The following is a 20,583-nucleotide window of genomic DNA, read 5'->3' as shown; positions in this document are numbered from 1 at the left end:
AATATAAGTTGTTTATGAAATTAAATACACGGTGAGTGATACGTTGTGGCATTAATGGTTCAAATAGATGGTTCAAGTCTGAAAAAAGTCTGCAAATGCAGACTGACAGGTTTTCACTACTTTATCATCTTGGACTGAAGAATTGTCAATAACTGTTACAGGGATAGAAATACTAAATATATTAATTTATTATGGCGACTGTGGCTCTTTCAATCAGAGGATCGGTGGTTCGAAAACTGCCTCCACTAGTCCATGTCGTTGTGTCCTTGAGCAAGACACTTAACTCCTAATTGCTTCCTGTTGCTGTTCACGTTGTATAGAGCAACAATTGTAGTCTCTTTCGATAAGTGTCATCTAAATGTAATGTAACTATATTAGCCTATGTGTATTATTAGAATATGAATATTTAATTTTAAAAATATCAGTTATCCATATGTGGCAGTGGCCCTGAACACACCATCCTAAAGAAAACCCTCACAACTGTGTGTTTGAATCACATTTATTGAAGTGTAGTTTATTGAGCTGATGAAAACATGGCACAGAAACACAGGGCGGCTTCAAGTTTGTGTTCAAGATCTTTGTACTGCCATTAACTATACAAATAACTGAAAAAACAGATGCTGAGATATCCAGTTTGTATGGCAGGTGCTCAGTGTTCCACACAACATTGAAGACCAGCAGTTTGATTTTTAATAATTTTCTGCCAATATTAACTTAAAAATGTGTGCAGCTTTTATAATGCCCATGCTAGCAGCTTCATTTGAATGTTATTTTTTTTAATCAAATTCCTCAGTCCAATATTCTTTAAATAATTTGAAAGAATCTTTGGAATGCTATAATTGAGTGATGTTTTTCCCCAGTCACAGGAAACTACAGTGTTTATCCAAAACTAGCCAAACGAGCTCAAGCTGAGGCAGCACAGGTCAGATTCAGGCTTATAGTCAGAACAAACAGGAAAAGCTGTCAAGTTAAGGCAGAGCCCAGCAGGTGGCATCAAACTGTCTGTAGAGCACTCATAATATTAATTCTTCACCAGAAAAACAAAAAATAAACCAGCGAAAAGGGACAAAACACACAATTCCTTGTGATTTGACTTAGTTATAACAGACCGGGTGCTGCCACATGCCGGGGTCCGGATACACTGAGAGAGAGAGAGAGCTTGTGTGTGTGAGTGTGTGAGTGTGAGTGTGTGTGTGTGTTCGTTTGTTGTTTGTTTGCTCAGGGGCGGCAGCGCTGGATGAAGCGAGGGTACAGGCAGACGTCTCTGATGTGATGTCTGTTCAGCAGCCAGGTGAGGAAACGCTCCAGGCCCAGACCATAGCCACCATGAGGACACGTGCCGTACTTCCTCTGAAACACAAACAGCCTGTTAACGCACACCGCTGCCAAGATGCATGGGGGCCTCGTTCACGTCCCGCGCTTCCACATAATTCTCTCCTCACCGGCTGTGTTCTGGTGACCAGAGCTGCCACTCTGATTCCCCTGTACACACTCTTGAACCATATTTTTTACTTCATCCTCAAAAAGGACCATTTGTACATCAAGCATTAGCTCGACCTTTTGAGGGGAAAAAACTATTTTCTCACATGACTCCAAAACGGAATGTATCCTGAATGAATGGTAAGTAAAACATACACTTCCCCAGCTTTAATCATGTGTCCCCGTATTCATTCTTCATTACCGTTTAAACACATGTTAAATAAAGTCAGTATCAGGGTATTATGCTCCATCAAATCAGTTTTTTCTACTCTCGTTTCAAATTGTTTGAAAAATCATCCAATTAAATATCACACAGGTCCCCGCTTGTGGGTCGTAGCAGCTCACAGAGCGATACAGAGAGACAGGTAGAGATGTGTGTTTGGATATCAGTCTGCAAACACTATGTTTTTGTTTGGAACAGGGATGTCGTATATGTACAGATTGTAAAGTCATCTGAGGCAAATATATAATTTGTGATTTTGGGCTATACAAAATAAAACTGAATTGAATTACGTCACAGCACAGAAGCCAGAAGACGGCGTGACTCCCGGTCCTCGTAGGACTTCAGATAGTGAGCTTATAGCGAAGATGTTTTGTGGTGTAGTGAGCGTACAACTGGAGAAACAAAACTTAAATTATACTGCACGAGTTGTGAGAGTTAGCAAACAAACATTTTGCTGTAGTGAAGCTCTGCCACAATTTACTATGATTCATCAAGACCTTTTTTTTCTTTTTCTTTCAGAGTTCCTTAACATAGTAGTTATTTTCCATTAAAAAAAAGTAGTACTGTCATTGATGCACAAATGGTCATTTTAAGGGTGAAGTTTTTATTAAGAAATGCTGTTTCTTTCTTTCTGGACGAAAAAAAGCAGCATTCAGTTTTTACCTGGTCAGTGTACCAGTAGTACGGGGTCGGGTCGATCCCCTCCCTCTTGTATCCTTCCAGCAGCTCCTCAGCGTCCCAGATACGCATTGAGGCTCCGATGATCTCGCCCACATTTGGCATCAACACATCGACCTGCAGCGCACACACACACACACACACCAAGGCATCAACATCTCTTGTCGTATGAGACCCCAGCAGTCGAGAGTCACGCACCACCCCACTACACCTCCAGTTTCTCACTCAAAGTTTGACCCCTGAGGTTCGTACCGACTCGGTGAGGCGTTTGTCCTCGGGGCAGCGCTGCATGTAGAAGGATTTGATCTCTGCTGGGAAACGGCAGAGCAGGATGGTCTCGTTGAAGGAGTCCGTCATCAACCTCTCTGGAGCTTCAGGGATGTCCTGAGAGAGGGGTAACATAGAAACTTTTTTTTTTTTTTTAAAACAAATTGAGGACACATTTTACAAATGATTGCCAACTAAAATGTAAAAAAATAAAAATAAAGAGCTAAGCTTTATTTAGACTGGCTCTGATGACCAACTCAAGAGACATCCAAAACACCTCTAACTTATTTGACTACCAGCTACACAACTAAAGGAAGACAGTAACGATATATTAAAAAGGGCACTGCACCTATTCTACACGGCAAGTTCAGTTTACTCGTCAAGGAGAGCACCACCCTGGCCGGTCCAAACTAATAAAAGGCCTTCTGTTGCTGCTTATGAAATGATGCTGTGGAGTTGCTTTGTAGGAAACATAAGATCCATGTTAGGTACTAAAAATATTGGATTTTTTTTCTCCCCCCCCTGCTACTTTGATTTGGACTATTTATTTCGGTCTCGTTTTAATTTATATGTTTTTTTATTCAAAAGTTAAATAATGTAAGGTTATGTTTAACTGGAAAACTACAGGGACAGTCAAAGCCAACACCATACTTTTACAAGACTCCTGGCGGGAAATCAAAGTGAATTCTGGGCTACTGAGTCACAATGAAAGTGCATGAGAATTCATTTGGAGAGTGATATGTGGGTTAGATTTTCTGACATGCACATGGTTTTCAGTCGTCACCTCTCCAAACTCGTAGTAGGAGCCGTCGTCCTTCTTGATGTCATGCTCTCGGAGCCACTCGATGGCGTCGGTGTAGTTCATCCGCTTAAACGGCCTCTTGGGGGGTTCGAAGTTCTGAGGGGGAATGTATTCATTAATTAAGATGAAAGACTGAGATGCCTTAAACATGCCCACAAATAAAAAATAAAGAAATAACGTGTCGTACGGGGTTGATGTCGTAGAGCAGCTGTGCGGCGGGGGATTTGAGCACTCTGTCCACCACGTCACACACCAGATCCTCCAGTCTGTTCAGCAGATCCTCAAATGACACGAAGGGACACTCGGCCTCGATGTGAGTGTACCTGGACACAGACGACGAGTCAGTGAACCAACACGCAGAAGACAGACAAGGCGTTCAGTGGCTCTGGTGGCCTTAACATTGTTTTTGCACAGAGCTTCTTAACGCTGATTGGCTGACGCGGCTATGACTCACGCAATTTTGGGATATTTGAGGTCACGCGAATTCGCACCGCATTAAACCCTCATTTTGTTCGGATCAAACGGGCTGTTCGCGCCACCTCAAACACGTCTATTGCGCCGCGCGACGAAAAAAAAATGCTTTCCTGCCCCGCGGCGCGTCTTTGGATTGACTTTACATGGAATCTGGTCGCACGTCAAATTCGCGGCGCGTTCGGTGTGAACACAGCATTAGCCCACTTCCTTCTCACTATGACTGATAGATTCTTTTAATTTTCACGCTGCCGAGGTTTGTTTATCAGACAGTAAAAAGCCTTTATACAACCTCTTCCGCTTACTCTTTAGTAGGACTCATCTTTGTCCCCACTGACACACACATTGATCACCTCTACCGGCGAATCATTTAGTTAGAATGCAAGTTTACCCAAATAAGCTGAACGGATTGACCATGTAGCCCTGGGAAAATATTTGTAATTCACAGTTTTAATTAGTATGTATCCCCCCACTTATTGATTTGCAGTTCCTACATGAGGGTGAATCGAGTGTGCTTAGCAAACGTGTCGAACAGCGTGCTCACTCTGCCAGGTGTCTGCGGGTGCGCGACTGCTCGGCCCGGTATGACTGAGCGATGCAGAAGGTGTCGCCCAGGGCGGGGATGCAGGTCTCCAGATAGAGCTGAGAGGACTGCGTCAGGTACGCCTGCTCCCCAAAGTAGTTGAGGTTGAACAGCGTGGAGCCGCCCTCCACCTGTGTCTGCACCAGGGTGGGAGGAGTGATCTACACCCAGGAAGAACACAAGAAAGAAAACGGATAATGTTGTTAAAATAAGAAAAGGCTGCACACCAGCTTTTGGTTAATAGAAGTAAAGTTCAACACTTTAACTTTGCACAACCCAGCACCTTTTTTTTAAATTTAAATTCTAGTGCCAGCTAAAGCTGATATAATCTGCCATCATTTCAACCTGTTAAAGCAACATTGATAACCGGATAAAATCCTTGTTTTGTTCATTGCCCTTTGCGAAGAAAAAAAAAAACTGAACCCTGGGCGAGAAACTATTTTATTGTGCGTCACCTCGTAGTATCCGCGACTGAAGAAGTGCTCCCTGAAGCACTGGGTGACGGTGGACCGGACCCGCAGGACCTTGGAGACGTTCTCTCCTCTGATCAGCATGTGTCGGTTGTTCAGCTGGACGTCAACGTCTGACTCCTCGTTCAGCAAGTTGTCAGCGCCACCTGCTGGAGCCAAGCCGATCAGCTCCCAGAAGTCACAGTGCAGCTCGTGGCCTCCCGGCGCCTGGAAGAGGGAAAACAAGAAATCACTGACCACCTGCGTCTTTCAAAAAAAAAAAAAGAAACTGAAATAAAAAGTGTGTTACATGAGAAAATGGCAATATCACACACTAAATCATAGATGGTAGATTTTGGAGATTTGGCTAAACTTCTGTACTAAATAAATAACTAGAAATATATTCACTTAATCAAAATCAAACTTGCTGAGATACAGTTAACAAATTGCGATATATTGTAGAAAAGCAACCATATGCGACATTTGAAAGTAAAAATGAATCTTGGAAGTCTTTTTATTTTATCATCCAATAAACCAGTAAAACATACTGCTATGCACACCTCTTAAGTAGTCTCACAAGGGTTTTCTGTATATTATACCTTTTGAAATTATTCAAATAGCTGTTGTGGTTGAGGAGGGTATGCAAGTCATTCGCAATTTAAGGAAGAAAAAAAAAGAGCTGGGCTAAAGAAGATTAATTGCATCCATCCTGCAGTATGACTTGCAATGTCTCACTCACACAATAATGATGCATTTAAATAAGTATTAAGAAAACTTTACGTCGGATGTGGATCTTACAATGACGAGGTTAATGCAGCTCACATAACCAGGTTGTCCGATTTCATGAACAACCTGATATCTTCCTGCTGGTTCCATCTGTTACGCAGCGGGTGTGTTTACCTGTTTGCCCTCAGGGACTGGAGTGACTGTTCCGTACAGAGCAACGGTGCTCTCCGTGGACAACACCAAGCCATTGTAGCACTGGCACTGGAGGAAAGAGCGAGGACACAAGTGTTAGTTGGAGTCAGGGGGAAGAATACAGATCATTCACTGGTAGCTTGAAAAATGTTTATTAAACTTCTGTGACATCGATTACTTGAGTTCAAAGCACTTACTCAGGGGATCGAATCAAGTGCTCTAAGCTCACAGATGTGTTTTGAGCTATTCAGATAAAGAGCTGCTTTTTTTTATTTAAACATGTGGAGGAGGTTTTGAAGCTTTTAGAATCATATCAGTATTTCTTAGTCACTAAGTAAAAAAAACACAAATGTGGTGTGTGGTAGTGACTTTATGAACAAACTAATACTATAAAATAAATATGTATGAATGAGTAAATCCCAATTAATTTCATCTCACTTTAGTTTTGTTAGTTGAATTTGATCCTGTGTTTTACATTCCTGGTTTCCTGTTATTTTTATTTCAGATGAAAATCACTGTTTTGTTACATTTGCCTTACTGCAAATATATATATATATATTTTTTAAATGCTTCACACACACAAAACACCTTTTTTAAATAAAATGTGAAACATTTGTCTCAACTTTAATTGTTATGAACAAAACCATTTCAATACGAGATATATATAGATATCTATATCGATCGATAGATCGATCGATATAGATAGATAGATAGATATTTATACATACACACACACATATATACACACACATATATACACACACACACACACACACACACACAAAAATGGAAAAACTGTACCAGTTTATCAGACAGGACACACTGGAGGAAACCAGTGCCGTCTCTCAGCACGATAAACATCAGGTTCTTTCCTGTAGGAGACAAAAAAAGAAAAGCTTTCTTTCAATCAAGTTAAAATAGAAAGACCCAAAAAAATGTTTTAAAACAGCAATTGGATTCTATTTTTTTTTCTTTTTTAAATGTTAGGTTTTTATATTTTTTGGTGCCGGGCTCCTCACCCTGTCTCCTGAGGCGATGAACCCATCCGAAGACTTTGACTCTCTGACCTCGTTTGGGCTCCAGAAGATGGATTTTAACCTGCAAGATAGTCCACATTCCTCTTTAGTTCATTAGCACAAAAGGGAACAACATACAGATACAAAGTCAGCTGCTGAAATAGGAGATTTAAGGAAAACATCTCAGTATAATGCAAAGAGGAAGTTCTCAACTTGGACCAGCAGAAACCCGCCAACCACTGCCTCCAGCACCATGACTCAAAAACCATTCGATATCAGTATAATATGAACTCGTTTTGTGTCATCGAGCATTCAGTCACTGTTTACTCTGCAGTTAGCAAGGCTTTCTGTGTGGAGTTGTGATTAAGAACAAAATCACAGATTGCAGGTTGGAATACAAGTGTTTAGCGCTTATTTGCTGCAACATTCAATAAATATTAGACAACTAATATAAGGGTGGAAACAATATGGCTGACCGTATCAGGCTCAGCCAGGCTGGGGTCCTTCTCAATGTTGATCTTCTTGGCATCTTCTAGGTTCTTCTCTCTCCTTTCAGTGTCCTCTGCCTGCCACATAGTAAACATTTAAAGACAATGACAAGCCAAGAATTGATGATGTAGGATCAGACGATGAAGAGGACTCCAAAGACAAGGACAAGAAGATCAAAGGAGAATTGAACAACTGTTCAGTCGATATTTAAAAAGGTGGACTCAAAATCAGAGTGCATATTCAACTCCTTGCCCATATCTGCCTTTTGATCGTTTAGACCAGGGGTGTCAAACATTCGGCCCGTCAGGGGGTCCAGTCCGGCCCGCCAGGCTGTTCGATCGAAAAAAATCTAAAATTAGTAGAGCTGGGATTCAAACCTCTGATCCTCTGCTTATAATACAGACATGCAAACCATTGATGCACAGTCGCAATTGATGCGAGCACTGATATTATTGTGTTAGAAGTCGTTAAATAAACAGAGGGCTGACGTCTGAATTTTTGGTCTTTATGTTTCTAGGTAATTGTTGAAAGACCTTAAAATAGAGTTTATCATCTAAAAACCTTCACCAATGATTTACAAATAGAGAAACATTGTCGTTAATTATGTGTTATTATGCTGGGATTTTACTAGTCCGGCCCACTTGAGATCAAAATGGGCAGCATGTGGCCCCTTCCCTAAAATGAGTTTGACACCCCTGGATTAGACAATGATTATGGTTCAAGCAGCATAACTGGACAGAGAGTTTTTTTATGATGAAAATAAAAAAAATGCATTTATGTGAAGTAAATGGCACACACACCTCCTTCTTTTCTTTGGAGTCGCACTTCGACTGCTCACGGTTAAAGGCTTTCTTTGCGTTCTTCATCTGCGTCTTAGAGATCACCGCCCAACGCTGAGGAAGACAAAGAGGAGAAACCCATACATGACAGGACTAATAAAAATAAAAAGCGGTTTATGGTTAAAGTAATTAGTGAAAACAGACTAATTTGGAATAAAACCTGCCACTTTAAAAAAGTGTATATAACAATCGTATTTTTTTTTACCAAATCATTGTGTGTAAAGTTTGAGACATTAAGAAAAGAACATTTTAAACCAACCTCTCCCTCCTTTTGTGATTCGACATAGATGGTTGGGAACGGCTCATTTCCAGCAAACATCAGAGCCTGCAAGGATTTGTAGAAAACACAATGAGATGCTGACGCTACATCCTGTAGCATTAAGCATTTTAAAACAACACACGCCTGAACGCAGTTAAAGCAAATAACTGGATGTAGTTAAAACTACATGACTGTTTACCTTGAGGGGAGTTTTGAAGGGTTTCTGGTCTGTGCCGTCCCCGTCCTGGTCGTTGCCGCATTTGTCCGACACGTACAGCTCACCTGTGAAGTAGAAGCAAATTGAGATAAAGCACTTCCTCCCAATCTTATTCAATATCTTGGATAATAAGAACACTCATTTTGTATTAATTTTAGAGGTCCCTGTGGACAGAAGCGGTGGTGTTTGCAGGCACCAGATTTTCCTTTAAAAAAACTCCCGTCTCTTCAGCGGGCCCAGCAATACAGCCTGGGCCTCTAGCAGCGAGGCAAAGATCTGCTGTGGGTTACTTAGGTCAGTGGTTCTCCAACTTTTATCAGTGATGTAAAATATATATATTTTTTGAGTTGATGCAATACATCTATTTAAGATGGCGTCGCAAATGGCCGCCTCAATGTGTTGGTGCTCAATGTTTTGTCTTTGTTGCAAAAAGATCAGGCATTTAGGAGTGGGGACAAGAGTCAAAATACAGGTTTAGCAAGGCGGTAAAAACTGCTAAACGACTGTACTAAACTGCAACAACAGCTCTCAGCAAACGAGTTCTACAGTACTGTCGCGTTGAAAGACAATGGAGCAGTCCTGAAGCCGGAAGCAGCACGTGAGGCTGGGGAAACATGTCTCAGGCTCCTGAACCACCGGCACCGGTTCTCCCCAAGGCTGTGTTCTTCTTTCCCCTCTGCTCTTCTCCCTTTATACAAACAGCTGCACCTCCAGTCACTAGTCCGTCAAGCTCCTGAAGTTTGCGGATGACACCACCCTCATTGGACTCATCTCTGGCGGGGACGAGTCCACCTACAGGTGGGAGACTGACCACCTGGAGACCTGATGTAGCCAGAACAACCTGAAGCTCAACGCTCTGAAGACAGTGGAGATGGTTGTGGATTAAAAGAAGAGCTCAGCCCCACCCGCCCTTCTCATCCTGTGTGACTCGCCCATCGACGCTGTGGAGTCCTTCAGCTTCCTGCGCTCCATCCTAACCCAGGACCTCAAGTGGGAGCTGAATGTCAGATCCATCACAAAGAAGGCACAGCAGAGGATGTTCTTCCTGAGGCAGCTGAAGAAAATCAACCTGCCAAAGAAAATCATGGTACACTTCTACACCGCCATCATCGAGTCCATCCTCTGCTCCTCCCACACTGTCTGGCACAATGCAGCCACGGCCAAGAACAAGCAGCAGCGCATCATCCGCTGTGCCGAGAGAGTGATAGGCTGCAATCTGCCGTCCCTCCAGGACTTATTTGCTTCAAGGATTCTGATGCAAGCAAGAAAGATGGTCACCGACTCCTCTCACCCTGGACATAAACTGTTTGAATCCCTTCTCTTCAGCAGGAGGCTGCAGTCCATCAGGACCAATACCTTCCGCCACACCAACAGTTTTTTTCCCAATCGGCAGTTGGCCTCATCAACAGAGCCTAGGTCCCCCACTGACTGACTCTGTTACCCCCCCCCCCCCCCCCCTGACATTCTCCGTTAACTTTCCTGCACATTCCTTCAAACCTTATATTTAAACACACTTGCCAAGTGGCAAGTGTGTCAGGTAGGTGGCAAGTGTATTTAAGTAATAAGGTTTACCTTATTACTTAAATACACTTGCCACCTACCTTACACTTGTCACTTTTACATAACCACTTCATTCGGTGAACTTTGTCATCTTAACTTACATTTTTATCTTGTGGCTCCAAATGTAAATATTCAGGACTGTAAATATTCATGCTCCCTTTTTATTGCACTCCATTTCATGTTTATTGTTAAATGTTACGCACATCTCGCCAGGACAAATTCCTTGTATGTGTAAACTTACTTGGCAATAAATGGTTCTGATTCACAGCGCTGTACCATCAGTGTCTGATTTAATAGAGAATATACTTGAGTTCACTCTGATTGTTGGCGATGTCGCCAATAGGATTTTGCAGGCGGGTTTGTGGACCCAAGGATTTACCGACTAGTGATAATATGAATCCTTACTTTCTGTAGATGCTCTTCAAATGCATGTCTAGTGAAGGTCAGGTTAGCAAGGTCAGCAAACAATGTGCAGCTGTAGTTGTTTTTGTCTATGAAATGTCCGGTTCTCAAGGCCAAACCAGTCACATGCCTGCTCTCCCCAAGACTCACACCTGTCTATCAGTATATTGACACTAGGGAAACAGATTGGCACGTTGCACGTCCCAGTGAGAAAAAGATGAGAACACGGGACTCTCATCCTCCTGACAGGATAGAGCAAATCAGATGGTAGGGCGATGAAAGGCGAACCTGTGATGATAACTTGGGTATAAAAAAGGCTCCACTTCAGTTTGTGGGACAGTTGTTCTTTTGCCAACCTGCAAGTTGGTTGTTCAATTCAATGCTTACGAGAATGAGAGAAGTTGTCGAACTGAATTCTGGAGGCTACACTAGGCTTCCAATAATTGTTTGCGCTAACGCTAGTCACCATTTGTTTTTAGCAAAAAATTCCACATTTTGTCAAAGTGGAAGAGAGCCAACGAAAACACCTATCAATCAAGGGCAAGACAAACCAAGAAGGAGAGCTCTGGGCGAGGACCGCCACCGATGTGGGCCAATGTGGCACAAGCTGCTGCTGGACGGCAGGTTTTGCATAGGGACTGTGATATGATCACACAAAGATAATGTGAAATCCCAAGCCCCTTTTATCTGGACATGCGAAGTGTGTTTTTTCAAAACCAAAACTCTGCCATCTCATCATCTACATTTAAGTAATTCCGTAAGCTCGACTAAGCGCTAACGTTTCCCTAAAGCCCTTGTAAGTACCCCTAACATTGATAAATTTTCCTCAAAGTAACTTCCCTATAACATACGACTGTGGAAGAGGAAAATCAGTATTGGTGTCTCGCATTGCAAAGCAGGAACCAGAGGTTTTTATTTCGATTTTTGGGGCGTTTCGAGCTCCTACGATCTCATTTGTGCTCAGACTCGCCTGAAAGTACGTCAAATGACACATGCGGAAGGAGACGGTCAGTTCAAAATTGCCAAGATTCAGGTCAAAGAAGGTAATTTTTTCAATTTCTGAACCGAAAAATACAGTTTTTGGACTGAAAATGCTTCAGAACATGTTAATACTTGATTATTGCAGATGTAGATGCTTTAGGTCTTAAAAAGATGTGCAGTAATACTGGGGGATAATGGGGAGGCACTGAACAATACAAATAAAAACTCGGGGAGCAATCAAGGAGTCTATATCATATTTATGCAATAAAGTGAAAAAACACAAATGTGGTGTGTGGTAGTGACTTTATGAACAAACTAGTACTATAAAATAAATATGTATGAATGAGTAAATCCAAATTAATTTCATCTCACTTTAGTTTTGTTAGTTGAATTTGATCCTGTGTTTTACATTCCTGGTTTCCTGTTATTTTTATTTCAGATGAAAATCACTGTTTTTAATTAGTGAAATCATGATTTTCATCATTTATTTTTTTAAAGGCAAGAAGTTGCGGATTCGTTTTATATCAAGGACAATAGGGTCTGGTATTCATTTTTAGATCATATGAGCTTAGAACACCTCGGGGCTTAAGGTGACGAGAGGACAGCATGAAATGTTCTTTCTGCTCTGAGACTGAGACTCTGGCTGTGAAGATGTAAAGCTCGTCAGACACAAACATCAGAAGAGATGAAATGTGGGTAATATTACACAGACATACACACCACAGGAATCTCTGGGTGGATTCATCTTGACGCTGCATATAGTGTCAGGTTAGGAAATAAAACTTAAAGCATCACAAACTGAAATCAAAAAAGAATTGAATAAGGTCTGGGGTTACAGAGCGCAACCTTGTGGACTATGTTACGCTATCTGCTGACTAACAAAGTCAAATTGCAAAGCAAACTCACACCGGATAAACGATAACTGGCTTGACGCAGCCCCTCGACGAGGCTGCAGAGCAGACCAACAGCTGGCATGGCCGGCAGCTACACGTTAGCCGGCAGTTCACTCCTCACGACTTGAGAAGGTATCACGTGTGGATACTGAATGAAGTCTACCGACGTGTGATACACAGAGACGTGAGCATAGCGGCTCCGCGTATCGAACCAGAGACCCACAGATTTAGATATCGATATTAGCTAGCGTGCTAACTGCTAAGATCACCGCAAATGATGCAATATGAGATACACACATGTCTTTGAGAGCTAGCTCACTAGCTTGCCGTTTCATTGTAACTTACCGACTGTTACTTGTCCCATACCTTTCGTTAACTCTGTCGCCATGTCAGCGCTGGTGCTACGGCAGTCCGCTGAGGAGAGGGAATTAAATATTGTTGTATTGGAGAATACAATTAAAAACGAAACCCCACGAAAGTGAATGTCGGATGCGTCTCTTCAGCTGCGGAAATGCAACTTTACGTCAGCCTGGCCGCAGTTCGCTGTTACAATCGTCACACAGCGAGGGAGAGGCAATTCCAGTACGTTTCACCGGCGCTGATTGGCGAGCGTTAGGACGTCACTTCCGTAACAGCAAACTGGTTGGCCAATTAGAGAACAAATAAAATCTAAACGCAATTGAGTAATAGTTTCTGTTAAACAAATTAACGACGCAAAACCATACACAAATATAATGCAACTTAGGGGAAACAGATCATCTTAAGTAGATATGCAATATATCATTTTAAGGTTACCGGGGAAGTGATGGGGGTAGATTTTAAAACATTGATTCAAAGGGTTTTAATAGGTTTGATTCATTGCAATGTTGTGATAAGAAGAAGTGCCACTTCGTCAAGGTCCATGCAGCTAAACAGAGAACTGGAAATTATACAGCAGCAATAGCATACATATAACTTGACATATCAAATAACACTCGAGAGGCTCAACAATCACAACACATTTGTCACAAAAGGTAAATAAATGTTTGTTCAGAGAAATCCATAGGACAATATAAACTATTATTTTGTTCAGTTATTTATCGCCAACTATATTTATATCCCACGCTGCTACCATTTCCTTCAACATTTAGAAGTCTCCCTCAATACCTAACTAATGTACAGTAAGAAAAACTACTATTCCCAATAAATATATTTAAAACAAGAAATGTGCCAGAATTTATAACAGTCGTGGAAACATTGTAGTGCCTAAGACTTGTCGTTTCCAAATGAACCCTCTCTTCCTGCCCTGATCATTTTCTTGTATGAGACTGCTAAAAATAAACACTACTTACATTCCAGTTTACCTCCCAGTAACAAAATTCAGTCAGACTTTCTCTGCACACAACCTGAGACCAATCAATGAAGCAGTCTGGGTGACCAGATACATAATAATTACTATATATATATATATATATATATATATATATATATATATATATATATATATATATATACACACACACACACTTTTGTCTGTATTGTCCTCCAGAAAGCAGACACAACTCACATGCCTTTGAAAAAGGATTGTGTTTTATTTACAGTCATTTTAATCAGAATTACAATACAAACGATTTGTAGACTGAGTCTCCACAGACGAAAAATTCACTCAGATCTTGAGTTCAGCTGGAGGCTGAGTGTATGTGTATGTGTGTGGCAGCTTTGGCAGAGGGAAAGTCCTTGGTTGTATCTCTCAGCCTCCTCTTCTTCGCAACATCCCATTGGTTTTCCTGCTCAGTGACTCTCTCCTTTCTTTCCTACAACCTACATGGCGATAGAATGAAATGATGGGTAAGTGAGTACAACACGCCCACAGACAAAGCTGAACCTGGATGAGCGGCGGTGGTTAGAACTGGTCCGTACCCTCTTAAAGTCGCTCATGTTGGTGGCCTGTACTGGAGTTCCTATGAACGTCAGGTAGTTGATTTTTGTTGTCTCCTCACCTCCTTGGTTTGACTTGATAAACAACTGGTAAGGAAAGAAAGAAGAAGCAACACAAATGGCATCAATAAAAACACACTAACCAGTCAGGCTGCTCCCATCCGGCGTTCATAGCTAAACCTACGAGAAATCATGTGATGCAATTTGTAGATGGACCAAAAGACTGCATAAGAGTTTCCTTTGAGGACAAAAGTTTGTAAGCATGTAATGACCGGAAGCTGAACCATGTTGCAGGCTTTCGCGAGAGAACGTAAGAAAAACGTAGGAATAACTTTTTGTAAGATGTTATTTGAACTGTCGTTTGAGGATCTGACGCACCAGTTAAGCCAGTGAGGTGGTTCAGGTGAGCGGAGCCTTAGCCCCTGTTTAATCTAGCCTCCCAGAATTTCAGAGCTGCGCTTTCTTTCCGTGAATTTCCACAATTTTCGGCCCCACTCCGGACTTGCGCTGTCATTGAAGCAACCGTCAACGATCGACATTTCCTTTGGCACTACTTAAGTGACCAACGAAACACAGCTTAAAGTCTGTTCTGCTCTTATTGTATTGTCTGTGATTTTTATGCATACCATCATTTGAAAAGCATCTCCTAACAGGAGCTCTGCTAAATATTAGAGAAAGATGATAAAACCCTTTCACTCAGAGTTTTTGGAATAGGACAAGGACCAACCACTTGATAAATACGGTGCCCGGTGGGCCCCGTATTCTGTTCTGGTTGATCATTTACCCTTGTCTTACACTCAATATGACATTTAGTCTAAGGCCTGACCACGGCTTTTGTCTTTGGCAACCTGGCCCTCACCGTGACGCTCTGCACGTTCTGAAACTTGACGTAGCGCAGCGGAATCAAACCGTCGTCTTTGTAGTCTTCCTCCGACAACTCCAGGCTCTGAGTCGCTTCGCTCCGTTCGGCGTCGTCGAAGCCCATTGACCTGGGGAGGTTGATGAACACCTTCACACCCTTGGGCGCTTGGGCTGACATGGAGACAGGCGACGTGGAGGAGAGGGGACAACGAGAGGAGGGAGGGAAGTAGGCAGGGAGGAAGGAGCAACGGAGAGGATGTTAGCTGTCAGAGAACAACAATATATTCTCATTGCAATACCTCCAGATGGGGGATTTAGATGATTAAGTGCAAAGCAGCATTAAAAACTCACCTAAGTCCGAGGACAGGAGCTTCATAGAGAAGAGCTTCACAGGCTGGTTGAAGGCGATAGTTATCAGCAACTAGACGAGATCAAGTTACGGCAACAAAATAGACAAAATGACCATCAAATTCCAAGTAAAATGAGGTACCATTAATTACACACAAGCCATAGTCTGAAAGAAACTGTTTAACTTTGAGGATGCAGATTGACCAATGCAGTGTGCTATGAGGCGGCAAAAGTTGAGGCAGGCTTTCCTTTAAGACCCCGATTGAAAATGCCAACATTCTTCCAATTTAAAATAAAAAAGATATACTTGTGCAAATAATGCACAAACAGAGTTGTGAGTTGACCATCGTTCTTGCGATTGTGATACCGCGCAGTCGGGTGGCGAGGTGTTGGGAGTGAACCGCTCGTACCTGCTCATCACAGTCGGACTCCATGTAGGTGGAGTCTTTGATTAAGCAGTTATCAAAGCCGCAGTCGTCGCTCTCATTGAGGCACTCGCAGCCGGCTTTGCTGACAAAAGGCATGAGGTCCATCTGCAAACACAAACCAAACCAGACAGAAATGAATTCCTTTGCCTTTTTTAATGTTTATTTCTTTTAAAAAGCATGTATACATGTCTTTTTAAGGCATCTGATTGACATCCTCTTCGACTCACAGTAATTCTGCACATGCTTCTCTTCTGTCTCCAACTTTTGTGTGTTTTCTGGTTAATTTCTTTTTCCCTTTAGATTTCATTTATTATATCTATATTAGATCTTTATCTCTATTTCTAGAAAAAGGGTGTATGGAGTGGCAGACTTTTTTAAATGTAATATTAAATTCTGCACACAAAGTTCCAAAGTTATTCAGTAATGTTGAGAACTCACGTATCCCTTTGGAATGTCGGAGTCCTCGCTGTTTCCCGGGTCGTTCTCTGTGTGCTGTTTGATTTTCTCTTCCAGACCCGCAGAGTCTGCCCCCTGATACTGGTCCACCCGAACCCGGTTCCTGAAGAACAGGAACGTTGGCGTGGCTGAGATGTTGTTGGCGGCCGCTGTTGCCTGAGAAAGAGAGAAGAAACGCTGTTGAAAAGTTTGAGCTGAAACTGGTTAGTTATTTTACTGTGCAACATCTCTCTGCCGTGTATTCTACATTTCTGTAACAGATCTACTTTCTGTTGCTTTGACTCTGCAACACCAAGCCACACAGAAAAGTAGAAGTTTTTGGGTCCAACTCAACCAACTCAAGTTTCCTGACCTGACTTTAGTCTGGTCTGACACTGCTCAAAATAATCATGATCTGATAAACACTGTCATGAATGCTACACCTGGAAAGTGACTCAACAGCCATTCCTCCCCTTAACACATTATTCGCCCTATAGCCCCTATATATATATATATATATATATATATATATATATATATATATATATATATATATATATATATATATATATTTAACTAAGTACATAAACTTAACGGTTACGTTTAATATTTTGTACAGAGCTGATGTCTTCTCAAAAGGGTTGCGGTATTGTAGCAATGTGAAATGAAGTTAAACAATAATCAAATAATGTGGTTGTGGGGAAAATAAAGGAAACGACAGATGAAAACTGTTTTTCTTTGCGTGTCGTAATGGGCACGGGGGCGGTTTGGTGGGCGCGGTTTTTATAAGGTTAAAGCACAGACACTTACCTGACAGATGTGAACATCTACTTCGAGGAAGACGACCTGTGGGTACTTGTTACTCAACGTGTTGAAGGCGGGAGCTATCCTGACACAGGGCCGACACCTGAAGGAAGAGGTTCAGAGGACAGTGTGTTAGTTGTCTGCTCCGGTCTCTTGGGTAGTGCTTAAACAATCAGTCTGTCATCAAGAAGTCAATTGCCGTTAATAAACCTACTACATTTTATTAACAAACAGTTTCTGTGATAGTAAAGGATGAAAAAGTAATTTAGTACCTGACAGTCTCCAATACACACATATATACACACACATTATATATATATATATATATATATATATATATATATATATATATATATATATATATATATACACACACATATATATATACACACACACACTTATTCTATTAATTGATTCAGCCCGCAGCATGAAGACAGCTTTGGTAAACGCCCATTAAAGTATTACCATAGGTCATAAATGGATCTTGCCTGAATTTCTCACATAAATCTCAGAGGCATTTCATTCACCGACTTCATGACAAGCTAACCTGGGAATCCAGAACAAAAGTCATATTTCCCAAGCTGTAAATGAAATGGTTCTCGTATAAAAGCATAGTACAGAAACTCATGTAACGCCACCTACTCAGACTCAGTTACCGTGTAAAAGCCTTTCGGTTAAAGTGGAAAGACAAAGCTAACATTACAAAGAACCCTGACAGTCGCGAGGGGAAATATTACCATTATGAACGGGTATTGTCGTTGTTTTTTTATCATTTAATCTCACGAACAACGAGCAGCCAAGTCGTTGTAATACTGCTATGTCATTGTCGGCAATAGAGCTAACAGCTACTACGGATAGCATGCTAAACTTGTTTTCCCGGCAGTAACACAAATAAATCTACACCTAACGTGGCTATCCGGCTCGTGTCAGCTTCCTAAACCCGCGAAACGACGATCCGCGAACGCCTTCCAGTCCTGCGTTGACGGGACAATCTAAAGTGCTCCGCGCCGTAGGTGAGCAAGGCCTCGGAAGCCGGGTCGGTGAGCTTACCCAGCCATTGTAAACTTCACCACGGCGAGCCTGGAGCCGGCGGCCGCTAGCTCCGGTTGGAAGTCCGGGTCGCTGGCGATGACTTTAACACCAACCATGGTACCGTGTGGGGCTGCAGTGTGAGCTGGTAACCCGGTTGTTGTTCAGGACAGGAAACTGGGTGACCAAATTAAAATCAAGTATTGTGTTTTTAGCTTTCTGACACTATATTAGCTAACTAGCTGCTTTCAGAACCACACTACAGGTACAGTGAGCTGTTTCCGGATGTGGCCTCCTGATTGGCCGATAGACCACCGGAAAGACGTTTTTTTTCCTTCTGCGATTTATTTTTGGCAGTTTAAACGCTCCTTTACTTTTTGCTGCCCTCTACAGGATAAGGAAAAAATAATACTAAACCATTCAATACGGTGGAGCCGATCCTATCTGACATTGGGCAGGGTACACTCTGGACTGGTGGCCAGTCTACCGCAGGGCAAATTTAGATAAACAACCATTCGCACCCACTTCACGCTCACATTGACTCCGACGGGCAACTCGGAATTAAATTAACCTAAGATGCCTGTATTTGTACTGTGGGAGGAAGCCCGAAAACCTGGGGTGTCACAAAGACAATATGCAAAGTCTACACAGAATGACTGTCCAGACCGGGAACCAAACACGGGCTTGTCTCAAGGTGACAGTCCGGTAAAGTTGGAAAGAAATTCACAGATTCGAAATTGTTGGATCAATAACTCTTTTACTAAATGGTGTTCTACTTTACGGGACTCAAGGTGACAGCGCAAACCACTACACCACCTTGCAAGCTGAATACTAAACCACTTCCAAAAAAACAGCATGCTGGTGCTGCAATTGTTTGTTTGTTTTAAATCAAGTTACTGAGGATATTGGTCATGCTGTCATGCCTGAATTTAAAATTAAAAGGGCACTCCAGTGATTTGGTATAGCACTTCTATTTCCAGTTGGGGACTCCGATCATAAAAAAAGAAGTCAAAATTAGAAGACCAGATATGTTGTCTTTTTGTCCCTAGGGTTTATTAGATCATACATTTACATTGATCCAACTTGGAATGCAAGGCTATAACAACTCCAAACATCCATATTACAGACTCTCTGCTAAAAATAAATATGTAAGGCTCAAGATCAAGTAGAAATAACCCTGATGACATCACTCTGACATCATTAGGGTTATTTTCTCTCTTTGAATTGACAGAAGACTTTTGCAAAGTATGACAATTACTCCTTGTGACAACTTGATGTGCAATCAGTGGAATGTTCTTTTAATACTCAGGGGTCAGCTGTTTTATTAGATTTTACATTACCTTTTTGTAAAAATTCATATTGCAGCCTAACTGTAATACAAAAAAATGTTTATTTATGATATTTTGAAGACAGAAAGCGTTTTTTTTATAAAGCCACAATTGTAAAATAGCTTATCTCTTATCCCAAAAATCTCAAAATTCTTTTAGTTTATTGTACCTGCAGGCTTAAGCTACAAAATTTAAACTGAGTTCTGACAACAAATCTATAGAGCAAGGCACTAACAAATTTAAGGGTTTGACTCCTCTCTAAAGCCAGTTGTCACTCACGCCATCATTAGTTTTGTACTTTAACAACACTATGAATCAGATTTGACATAAAATTCATAAAAGTTATATTTTTTTAATCATTTATGTATATGGTAATCTGAGGACCACCTTAAATAAGAAAAAAAACAACATGACAAAAACGCAATTTGGGCTGTATCTACGTGTTATTAATGAGCTAAAGAACATTATGAATCCAAATCTAATGTATACAAGGTCATATTTCCTCATGACACGCTTTGCAGCGTTAACTCGTACAGACTTTGTCTCCTGCATCACTTTTCTGTTTCAAAAAACGATCCATTTTGTGTCACAGCATCCGAGGGAAAGTTGGCAAATCAACAGTGGCAACACCCACAGTACCCGTGGCCTTAGATGGCGCTCTGATGTTTAACAGTGGGCTCTGTCCCAATGGTTGAGATTAGGCTTTGGTGCAAGGTGCATAAGATGAAATCCTGGGCCCAACGTTGGTTGGTCTACCTAAAGCTGAGTGACTTTGAGGGAAATTGTAATTCACGATGGCGTTTGTCGATCAAATCACATTCTCCTAAAAATTATGCTTGCACAAATCGAATGATGCTCGTACAAATTGGCAGTGAAAAAACAACAACTTTAAAAAAACAATCCCCGG

At 41.6% G+C, this 20,583-nt stretch overlaps 2 protein-coding genes across 3 annotated transcripts; both read right to left on the bottom strand.

The window, feature by feature from the left end:
• Positions 1 to 491: 491 nt before the first annotated feature.
• On the bottom strand, positions 492 to 13,077 carry nars1 (asparaginyl-tRNA synthetase 1). 2 transcript variants are annotated; one of them, XM_068574708.1, is made up of 15 exons: positions 12,872 to 13,077; positions 8,673 to 8,755; positions 8,474 to 8,539; positions 8,176 to 8,268; positions 7,363 to 7,452; positions 6,890 to 6,968; positions 6,672 to 6,742; positions 5,853 to 5,939; positions 4,959 to 5,180; positions 4,465 to 4,664; positions 3,637 to 3,772; positions 3,432 to 3,545; positions 2,633 to 2,764; positions 2,366 to 2,497; positions 492 to 1,350 (listed from the first exon to the last, which is right to left on the bottom strand). In XM_068574708.1, exons 1-15 carry the CDS (start codon positions 12,912 to 12,914, stop codon positions 1,219 to 1,221), a joined length of 1,680 nt encoding a protein of 559 aa, XP_068430809.1. In that variant the 5' UTR covers positions 12,915 to 13,077; the 3' UTR covers positions 492 to 1,218. The 2 variants fall into 2 exon arrangements, with proteins under 2 accessions (XP_068430809.1, XP_068430810.1); XM_068574709.1 differs by having other exon boundaries at positions 12,893 to 13,077.
• A 996-nt stretch (positions 13,078 to 14,073) lies between these two features.
• Positions 14,074 to 18,647, bottom strand: txnl1 (thioredoxin-like 1). Its single transcript, XM_068574193.1, has 8 exons — positions 18,370 to 18,647; positions 17,326 to 17,422; positions 16,519 to 16,692; positions 16,063 to 16,185; positions 15,656 to 15,725; positions 15,303 to 15,475; positions 14,426 to 14,530; positions 14,074 to 14,326 (listed from the first exon to the last, which is right to left on the bottom strand). The coding sequence occupies exons 1-8, from the start codon at positions 18,465 to 18,467 to the stop codon at positions 14,297 to 14,299; spliced, it is 870 nt and encodes a 289-aa protein (XP_068430294.1). The 5' UTR covers positions 18,468 to 18,647; the 3' UTR covers positions 14,074 to 14,296.
• Positions 18,648 to 20,583: the final 1,936 nt, after the last annotated feature.

This window comes from Clinocottus analis, unplaced genomic scaffold, assembly GCF_023055335.1.
Source record: "Clinocottus analis isolate CAN_PGR_092001 unplaced genomic scaffold, fCliAna1.0.p SCAF_13, whole genome shotgun sequence".
Lineage (NCBI taxonomy): Eukaryota > Metazoa > Chordata > Actinopteri > Perciformes > Cottidae > Clinocottus > Clinocottus analis.
Note: the sequence above shows the minus strand (reverse complement) of the source record. Positions and strands in the feature narration are given on the sequence as shown.